The sequence below is a fragment of the Macrobrachium nipponense genome, chromosome 8 (genome assembly GCF_015104395.2).
Source record: "Macrobrachium nipponense isolate FS-2020 chromosome 8, ASM1510439v2, whole genome shotgun sequence".
NCBI lineage: Eukaryota > Metazoa > Arthropoda > Malacostraca > Decapoda > Palaemonidae > Macrobrachium > Macrobrachium nipponense.
The window spans coordinates 36,191,953-36,203,193 of NC_087203.1; the positions used below are offsets into that span (position 1 = coordinate 36,191,953).

The window sequence follows — 11,241 nt, forward strand, 5'->3', positions numbered from 1 at the left end:
GGAAATCCAGGCCCACACATTTACGGTTACAAGCCACTGCCTGGCAACTTCGTAAATGTTTCCTCGGTGGTATCTGAAGGAAAACAATCTGAATTTTTTACAATTTACGCGTTGCTTTCCGTAACTGGGAAAATAATGATTATATCGTTTGGGGAAATGTGATGCTAAGTAACAACCACTGCATTAAAGATAATGTTTATTCATCTATGATGATTAATACTTATTACAAGTTTGCCTCCTCCAACCTCTTATACACTAAAACAGCCCGAAAGCAGATTAATGGAATTCACGTTAAGAGAGGAACACCACCACCTTTAGTGTTTCAAACAGACAATTAACAATTTATCATTATGAAGACATACAGAATTTTAAACGTTATCAATGACAGTAATGACCTGAGATGTTGCAATGCCAGTAACAGCCAATCAATCACTCAGTCCCAGTAATCGTGTGATTTAATATATCACTTTGTTCAGTGATAACGATATCACTGCTACAGCACCCTATTACACGCTAACAAGTTTGTCACCCAATCATGGCTAGACTGAGGTGTTGTATAGATTTTGATAGGTTATCTGTCCTCCTGCTAGTAGTATTCGTTATAGTCTCCAAATGAACAGCAACATATGGTTCTCCTGGCGCAGATCGTCGCTCTACGAGGAAGTGGGCTTCCAATAACGTGCTGTTGCACAGCGTCTTGACGTCTCCCCTGCAGCAGTAAAATAAATGGAAAAGGAGGCACGCTTAGACTGGGAAATTGACCGACTTTGGATAGCATTTATTTATTTATTTCATTATTTATTAATTTTTTAAACAATAAACCTTACAAACCCGTAAAATCATGAAACCTAAATTATAGTTGCCTTGGTCCTGTTGAACTCTAATAGTGATTCTTTCTCTTTACTTCCCAGAATACCAAATAGCGTTCCCATAAGTAAACAGGCTATAATTAATCTTGATTATCTAGGTATCTGCATGTTAATTACGTATTTCAGTTCGAAGACCTCCACCACGAAAGACCACCCGTTAGGATAACGACATTCGACGAGCAGCATAAGAAGATGCTTTTACCATACTATTGCTATTCGTGAACGTCTGGCATTAAATGTTTCGGCTATGACGGTGCGAAGACGTCTGGATGAGGCAGGATTACCTCATAGAATTCCTGCCAAGAAGGAATTTCTCGCCGAACGGCATCGCTGATAGGCTTGCCTTTGTTCAACAGTTTGTGGGGGAGGATATGGAAGTTTGGTCTCGAGTTGTGATAAGGATACTAAAGAACTGGTACCAAGGAGTGTGCAGCTGTGTACAGCTGGATGGACAGCAAAGTGAATGGTTCCCAGTTGGAAGTGGGCTAAGACAGGGATGTGTTATGTCACCCACCATTGTTTAATGTATATATTGACCATATAATGAGAAGAGTGATGGAGAATGAAAACAGAGGGGCTAGTATTGGTGGAGAAGTTTTTATGGATTTGGACTTTGCTGATGATGTTGCGTTGGTTGCTGATACGTGGCTGGTGCTGGTAGGTATGGTAATGAGGATGGAGACAGAGACACAGAATTTTTGGGCTTGAACATCAGCACAAAGAAGAGCGAGATCATGGTTGTGAGTAGGATGATGATTGGGTGCACATGGAGGATATGACAATCAGAGGACAGGAACTCAAGCAAGTTGAGAAGTTTGTTTACTTGGGAAGTGTGGTAACAGCAGGACGGTGGGAGGCAAATTGAAGATATACAAACAAGAAAACTAGGAGCAGCAAGAGCTTTTTGAGGTTCTGAGAAAAAACGTTGGTCGAGGCATGAAATCAGCTTGAGAACTAAGATGAGAATATTCAATGCAGTAGTACTACCAGTCCTGATGTATGGCTCGTCACCTGGGCACTGACCAGAACAGAGGAGAAAAGGTTGGGATGCTTTTGAGATGAAGCTGCTGAGAAGAATACTTGGCATTAAATGGGATGATTATGTTTAGAAAATGAAGACATCAGGGTGGATTGAGGCAAAGGCCAGTCAGTACCAGGTTGAAGAGGGGAAGGCTGAAATGGTTTGGACATGTTGAGAGGATGGAAGAGAATGAGAGACCCCAGGAGAGCACTGAGAGCAGTACAAATAGGAAGAAGACCGCTGGGTAGACCAAGAACGAGGTGGATAGACATTAATTGTCAGGGATCTTTGAGGATGAAATCCAAAACTAGAGGAAAGCGAGGGAAATGGCTCGGGATAGAGACAGGATTGGAGAAACTGTATCAGCCTTATGCCACTGGCCATGCGGGAAGATAAATCTAAATCTAATAAATCTAAAAATCTCAAGGGTGATCGTCCTTCGAAATTTATGATTTTCCTTTCCCAGTTAATAGATCCAAGGCTCTCGGATACCAATGAAGACCCACCAGACTGTACCAACCCTCGGAGAACATAAACGCAGTATCCAGTAGTGCAGTTATTCCTGCAATAGAGCGATTGATCGACAGGTTGACTGATAAAATCAGTTAGCGTTACAGCAACAAAGGTCTTGGTTGTAGCTTCCCAAGAGCGGAAGACATAGCAAAGCGAGTCTTACAGCAATCGCTTTTGGCGCAGCAGCTTTTTAAAATTTAAACTTGCTGAATACTGAAGATTATAAGACATTTAACAATGATTACTTTTTTTGCGTATGTTATCAGTAATTTCATAAATAATTGCTGGATTATAATTATTACTATTTCCAAATCTGGAAGAGGTTATATTTAAATCCATATAATTTTCAGAATAACTGTGCTTTCGCTCATGTTTTACTTTGTTTTGTCTTGATAGATTTAATGTTGATAGTCAACTTGAAATCGCTCTCCTTTAGTAAATTCCTATATTTCTACTTATATTAATTGCTTCTTTTTTTATTGAGGAATTATTAGTATCGCGAAGGATTGCATCATCACTGAAAAAATGAAATCCGTGACCTTAATTTAAGTTCCATAAGGGAAGCACATTTTCTCATATTACGCTTTCTTTGTTAGATTAAAATATTCCCTAAATGCTCTTTGTTATCTTGTAAGCTATTTACGTCGCTGAGGGTCTCCATATATGGACAACGTTATACTTTAATTAGTTTAACGACGGCTGAGGACTTCTGAATGGGATTATACCCTGCCGTTTGGGGTGGTCCAAAATGGCCTGGAGGTCAGAGCTCAGTCGTGAAGAAGTCATTGTTATGAAAATTAGTCAGGTGCAAAACAAATTACCTTGCGCTGAAGCTCGGCTGAAGCTCCGTTTTTTTTTTTTTTTTTTTTTTTTTTTTTTTTTTGTAAAGCCAGTGGAGTTTTTAGTTGACGTTTCTCAGTCAAGACGATTTCTTTTAAAACCTCAGCTGAAAACCCTTTTAGTCAGAGTCAACAGACTCTAAGTAAGTTAAGACTATCTTAGTTAAACCAGACCACCAAGCTGATTAACAGCTCTCCTAGGGCTGGCCAGAAGGATTAGATACTTTTAGGTGGCTAGGAACGAATTGGTTACCTATCAACGGGACCTACAGCTTATTGTGGGATCCGAACCACATTATGTCCAGAAATTAATTTCTAATCACCAGAAACAATTTCCTCTAATTCCTTATTGGTAGAGTGGGGAATGGAACTCGGGACCACCAAATCAAGAGGCGGGCACGTAAAGCACTTATCCAACGAGGAACTCACAGACTATAAACCCAAGAGGGCTCCATAGGGAAATCAGCCAGCAGAGAGAGTCAAGTTATGGGAAAAGGTGATAAATAAGTGTGAGGGAATAGTAAATAAAGCCGGTACACCTAAGAGTCAGGAGAGAGAGAGGGGCAAGGTATAGGAAAAGGTGAAAATAAATAAATGTCAGGTAATCGAAAACAATCCCGATGCACTTAAGATTCGGGAGACGTCTGCCGAGAGAAGGAATGAATTTGCTTCCTCGCCTAAATATTTGGAGGCATGAAGAATCCATAACTGCACTAGGGAGACTATTCCACATTGACTGCAGAATAGCAGCTAAAATGTAATTATTGCATTTTCTTCTTTCATAATCTGCGTGACTGTTAAGTAATTGGCCTATCTTCTATATTCATGGTGTTATTGTGGTATTTTTAATGTCAAAATCTGGTATTGTCAATACTAAAATATATGAAATATACAAAATCTATTCTGATTTGATTTTATTGAATATATATCCGGAGACTACAACGAGATTGTAGATGGTGATCTCCGCTACAAAATCGTTGATACAGGATTTTCTTATTATTACTGTATCTTCTCTAATGTCGACATGTTTCGGCCATCTCCCTGGCGATGCATCATCTGGACGTTGCATTTTCTATCGTCGTCAGAATTTTGTGTGACAAGGCGTGATCCGACATCCAACTTACTCGGGCCGGGTGTTAAAATCTGTGGTCAAATAGCACGTTGTATCACCAACGATAATTGAAATAAACACACTATTTTATTAGAAATAATTGTTCTATACGGTTTAACATGCACACTTTTTATTTTTTACATTTTCACTGTAAAAATTAATGATAAATATCCTATCCTAAACTTTATCTTTTAACTCATTGCGAAATCCTTTTTTCAGACCTTTTTAGTCTTTTCCATAGACCTTTCCTAACCCCAGCATGACTAACAACAACAACAACAGCAAATAATTAATAGGCATACTCCCCGAGTAAGGGAAAATTGAATGGTCTCTGTAGCCATGTGGTTGGAGCTTTCTTCGACTGAGACTACCCAATATTGCAATCTCCATTCAAACCTATTGCACCCTTCTAGAACTCAGGGAATTGGTACATGGTTGTTAATCTCACGTGGTGGGTTGCAGCAAAGTGTGGAAGGGTATGGTGTTAGGAACCTTATCTCAGTAAACCTTGTTGAGAACACGTGTGGACGGGTAACCAACGACAGTATGCTGCCGGATTTCGTCTGGGAAGGATCTCAGCCCCTGGACTAGAATATGAATAAACTATGTATAGGCCTAATTCCTTTCATTGTTAGACCATGCGGTGCAATTTGTAGTCCGTTGCCAGTCCAAATCTTGTGATAAATATAAGAGAGAAAAAAATATTTCCGTGCAATAGACAATTTGGTATAGGCCTAGACCAGTGACCTGCCTTTTTATGAAAGGTGTTACTAGTGAAGTAGGTTTCCCAGTCTATTTCATAAATAACTGAACCAGTTATTTAGCCTGATTTATTAATATTGTATGAGAATAGACATCTTTAATATGCAATATTTAGACCATAATCTGTTATGCCTTTTTGCTTCTTTCCTATTTTGAATTGAATTGCTTACAAATGTCCCCCTACTCAAATTATTCTTCAATTGAATGCCTGTAGACAGGTTCGTTTGAAACAAGTATGCACACAAATACAAAACACTCATACATACAAGTGAATCATTATACCATTCTACCATCTTTCTTCGTAACTAGAGTGAATGTCACTTTCAAATTATCACAGGAAATAGCAATGCTGTCAGCTCATACTGAAACGTCGAAATCAAGTTAAAAACCAAGTGTTCATTAAGCAGAAATCTTACGTTGACTTCCAGATCTCTGTTAAAGGTAGATACGATGGTGAATAGATTCTGCTTGGAGGAAAACTAGATGGTTAAGCGTACAATGACAATGACTCGGACTATTATCCTACAAGGCTGAAGCATGAAAAGGGTTACAGACGTAGCCTATTCTCCCTTATTAGGAAATTATTGTCAGTAGATTTTAAAGGTGAATTTGAATAAAACTGAGGTGTTGCTGAGCAGTAAGGAAGATAGAGACAGAATAGTAATACAAGAAGGAAGCAGCTCGATTGTAAAACAGGCAGAAAATTTTAAATAATTAGGAAATACTTTAAGCCAAGAGGGAGGATGTGAGGCTGAAGTTGACAGTAGGATAAAAGCTGCATGGGGGAAGTACAGAAAGGTGGCTGGAGTAGTATGTGATAAGAAAATGAAAATCAAGCTAAGAGTCAAGATATATAACACAGTGATGACCCCAGTGTTAATGTTTTTTTGTTTTTGTTTGTATGGTGCTTTTACATTACATGGAACCAGTAGTTGTTCAGCAATGGGACCAACGGCTTTACGTGACTTCCGAACCACGTCCAGAGTAAACTTCTATCACCAGAAATACACATTTCTCATTCCTCAATGGAATGGCCGAGAATCGAACCCCGCGACCACTGAGGTGGGACGCTAATACCATACCAACCACGCTGCTTAAGCACTCCCAGTGTTAATGTATGGAGCAGAAACATAGACTCTAAGAAGAAAAGAGGAAGTAAAGATTGAGAGAACAGTGATGAAAATGCTGAGTGTATTATGGGAATATTACTGCTTGAGAGATTGGAAAATGATTAAATAAGACGAAGTGGAGGCTTAGTAAAGATTACAGAAGTGATAAGAGAGTCACGATTGAGATGGTCCATCCCCGGACCTGTAGCAGGCATCGCCTGCCCATCCCGGGACACCCGGCGGGCCTCGCCTGCCCGTCTAAGGACACCTGGCCAGCCTCACCAGCCCGTCCCGGGATACCCGGCAGCCTCGCCCTCCCATCCCAGGACACCCGTCGGGTCCCGGTACACCCCTTGCCCGCCTGTCCCGATACACCCAGCAGGTCTCGGGACACCTGCCGGGTCCTGGTACACCCCTCACCCACCTGTCCCAGGACACCAGGCGGGCCCCCGGGACACACGGCGGGTCTCACCCGTCCGTCCCGGGACACCCGGCGGGCCTCGCCCGCCCATCGCGGGACACCCGGCGGGCCTCGCCCGCCAGGCCCAGTACACGCAGCGGACCTCCCCCGCCCGTCCCGGGACACTGGCGGGCCTCACCCGCCCTCCCGTCCCGGGACACCTGGCGGGCCTCACCCGCCTGTCCTGGGACACCCGGCGGCAGCCCTCACCCGCCTATCCTGGGACACGTAGCAGGTTTCGACCACCTGTCACGGGACACATGGCGGGCCTCACCTGCACGTCCCGGACAATTGGTGAGCCTCGCCCAGCCGTCACAGGAAACGTGGTGTGCCTCGCCCGCCCATCCTGGGAAACTATGGTGTGGGCCGGGACTCCCACCCGTCCTGGGACACGTGGCAGGCCTCGCCACCCGTCCTGGGACACGTGGCAGGCCTCGCCACCCGTCCTTGGACACGTGGTGGGCCTCACCAGCATTTCCCGGAAAAAGTGGCGGGCCTCGCCCGCCCGTCTCGTGACACATGGTGGGACTCGACTGCCCGGCCCGGGACACGTGGTGGGCCTCGCTCGCCCGTCACGGGACATGTGGTGTGCCTTGCCCACCCATCCTGGGACACGTGACGGGCCACACCCGCCCGTCCCGAGACACATCCGGGGTCACGCCCTCCCGTCCCAGGACGCGTGGCGGGCAACACCCGCCTGTCCCGGGACACTTAGCATGCCACACCAGACCGTCGCGGAACAAGTGGCGGGCAGCCCGCCCTTCCCGGGACAAGTGGCGGGTCTCACCCAGCTGTCACGGGACAAGTGGTGGGCCTTGCCCGCCCTTCCCGGGACAAGTGGCGGGTCTCGCCCGCCCATCACGGGACATGTAGCGGGCCTCGCCCACCCGTCCTGGGACACGTGGCGGGCCACACCCGCCTGTCCCAAGACACATGGCGGGCCTCGCCCACCCGTCCCGGGACATGTGGCAGGCCTCGCCCCCCCGTCCTGGGACATGTGGCGGGCCTCACCAGCATGTCCCAGGAAAACACTGAGTTCTAGGGTGATTTGTAAGGTCAGAATCGATATAAACTTATAGCGTCTCTGTTGGCTGAATTGATAGCGTCACTGTCTGTCCTGATTTCGTTCCCGTCCACTTGGACGGTGGTTCGATCCCATGTGGGGACGAAATTATTATCAACTAAAAAATTCCCCTTCGGTATATATATGAAAATATATCAATTCCGAGGTAGAGCGAATTTAGATATTAAAGGACATTTGTAGCTCGAATGATATATAAATGAATCACGGTTCGATGTGATAATTATTCATAACAAAGGCTACATGGGTCAAACGCTCGAATTGGCTAACATGGTAGACGGGGTTTCATATCGATTCTAATTACAAAAACACAGAGTTCGAGGGTGATTTGTAAGGTCAAAATCGATATAAACTTATAGCGTCTCTGTTGGCTGAATTGATAGCGTCATTTGTAGCTCGAATGATATATAAATGAATCTCGGTTCGATGTGATAATTATTCATATATATATATATATATATATATATATATATATATATATATATATATATATATATATATATTATATATATATATATATATATTTATATATATATATATATAATTAACTACTCAACCATAAACATTTTCAAAAACTATAGGTAAGTTTTAAGATTTTAAATGTATATCATATGGATACTAAGAAAGGATGAACTGAAATTTAATTATATTACATTTTGTCCTACGTAAAAGTGAAAAAAAAGATATAAAGGAGTACAATTTTATTAGAATGTAACTCGCGTTCGTAAACTGAAATGCAATATGAAAACAAAGTAGAAAACACTAACATCCCTATTCCTATTTAAGGAGAAAATAACACTAGCCATGAATTAGCGCGACTCGACGTGATGCGTTTGGTGTGAACGCAACCTTAGTAAGACGTTGCGTATATGTTTAATATAATATGCAGGCAGCTTTCTGAACGTCGGAAATATTTGAGACTCCTTGTAACACATTAAAAATGGGATGTAAATATGCAATTCACAATTATCTTATTATTTGAAAACATAAAAATAATAAGAATGTTTTGAATGATGCGGTTCAGTGGCCATTAATCACTGGAATCTAAATTCAGTCCCAATTCAGTAACAGAACAAAGTAAACACACCTTTGATTAACCACATAGTCATTTTCCAGGGAATCCATGATATGTAACTGGAAATTCTTTGTACAATTCTGTGACGAACGGTCAATTTGAATCACAGTAGTTTTAAAGAATGTTGTATTCCAATAAAATATGCAGCACTCCTACAGTACTGTGTAACCACACTATATCATCAAATTGTTTTAAAATTGAAAATTTCATAGAGATGATGAAAATTTGAATTCCATTTTCAAGTGTTCAGTCATTGACTAATTAATTATATAGTATACTACCAGGTGTTTGCGAAATTGGAGCCCACCCCCAACACTCCACAGAACAAATGGAAAGTTATGAAGTTTTCTGCTATAGTATCTCCAAAGTACATTATCTTAAGTTTCTATTAAGTCATTTTTCATTTTACATTTCTTTTATTTTCAGACTGAGAGACGGAGTTAGATGCAGCCATGGCTAACGACTTGGAGGAAATCAGATTTCAGAGAGGCTAGGATCACGTTTCCTGGATAGCTAAATACATTAAAAGAGATGAATCCTTTGTTCAAAGAAACTGTGAGAATCTTGTAAGGGCTGAAGTCCTTTCTCAGCAGTCATAAGACATCATAGTATCATAGTTGAGGCATGGGGTAGACCAAGAAAAGTCTTTATATAAATTTGCACTTGACTAGAAACAAAAAGGGGAAAGAAGAGAAGTTATAGTGCTGTATATCATGAGTTGAAAAAATCTGGTATCAAGCCATTTCATGTTATCAGCAAGCCCAACATCACTCAGCAACGAGAGAAGACCGTGCACACACACACACACATAATATATATATATATATATATATATATATATATATATATATATATATATATATATATATATATATATATATATATATATCATTCGAGCTACAAATGTTTTTTTTAATATCTAATTCGCTCTACCTCGGAATTGATATATATATGTACCGAAGGGGAATTTTTAGTTGATAATAATTTTGTCCCCTCATAGGATCGTACCACTGTCCAATGGACAGGTATGAAATCAGGACCGACATTGACGTTACTGATTCGGCTAACAGTGAGGCTATAAGTTTATATCGATTCTGACCTTACAAATCACCGTCAATAATTATTCATAATATGGCTACGTGCGTCAAATGTTTGAATTGGCTAACATGGTAGAGGTTGTTTCATATCGATTCTAATTATGAAAAAAACGAGTTCAACGGTGATTTGTAAGGTCAAAATCGATATAAACTTATAGCCTCACTGTTAGCCGATCGGTAACGTCAATGTCGGTCCTGATTTCCTGCCTGTCAGTTGGACGGTGGTTCGATCCCATGAGGGGACGAAATTATTATCAACTAAAAATTCCCCTTTGGTACATATATGAAAATATATCAAATCCGAGGTAGAGCGAATTAGATATTAAAGGACATTTGTTGCTTGAATGATTTATATGAATCATGGTGATATGATAATTATTCATACACACACACACACACACACGCACACACACCCACACACACACACACACACACTATATATATATATATATATATATATATATATACAGTAATCCCTCGCTACTTCGCGCCTCAAGTTTCGCACCCTCAGTTCATTGCGGAATTTTCAAAAATATTCATCAAAAACAAAAAAATTGCAAAATTGAGAAAAAAATGGCGCAGGCACTAGCAGAAGGCAGAGAGAGTACATTAGAACATCAGGTATCAACATGGAATGGCGGCGAAACTCAAAATCACCTCTCTGATTCGCTGGCCATCTCGGCTCTTGAATCTCACAAGCTGATTGGCCGAGCCGCCGAGACGCGTTAGCCAGCATCCAGCATCCCACCCTGCCGAGCGCCCAGCGAGGAAGACGGCATTCATTGTTCTCTCGCGCTCGTGTCACTACTCTTGCCGCGTGAAAGTTTTAGCTGTATTTTTGGGCTTTCTTTGTGCAAAATAGTGCTTGTGACGCCCTTGAAAATGGCTCCTAAACTTCCTACACCCTCTACATCCTCTGGTGAAACCCCAAGAAGAAGAGAAAAATGATGACGGTGAACGAAAAAGCGAAGTTATTGGACATGCTTAAGGCAGGCAGTAGCTATGTCTGTTGCCCGCACGTACGAACTGGAATGAGTCAAAGGTTCGCTACATAAAAAAAGAGGAATTAAAAATCGGTAAAACTGCTTCAATAATGTTCTCCAAGGACACTAAGCGCGTTGTGACTTCTCGGGGTAATAAGAAACAAAATTGTGCAAATGGAGAATGCATTATCAGTGTGGATAACGGACTGTCGGGAAAAGAAGGTTAGTCTCGATACCAACATGAATGCAGAAGGCAGAAGGCAGAGAGAGTACATTAGAACATCAGGTATCAACATGGAAATGGTGCGTAACTCAAAATAC

General features: G+C 41.8%; 1 protein-coding gene across 1 annotated transcript in view; it reads left to right on the forward strand.

Moving 5' to 3' along the window:
- Positions 1 to 7,763, forward strand: part of LOC135223037 (basic salivary proline-rich protein 3-like) — a 111,872-nt gene extending 104,109 nt beyond the window's left edge. The window contains exon 2 of the mRNA XM_064261545.1: positions 6,356 to 7,763. Coding sequence (XP_064117615.1) covers positions 6,356 to 7,763 — 1,408 coding nt within the window. The remainder of the gene's footprint in view (positions 1 to 6,355) is intronic.
- The last annotated feature ends 3,478 nt before the right edge of the window (positions 7,764 to 11,241 follow it).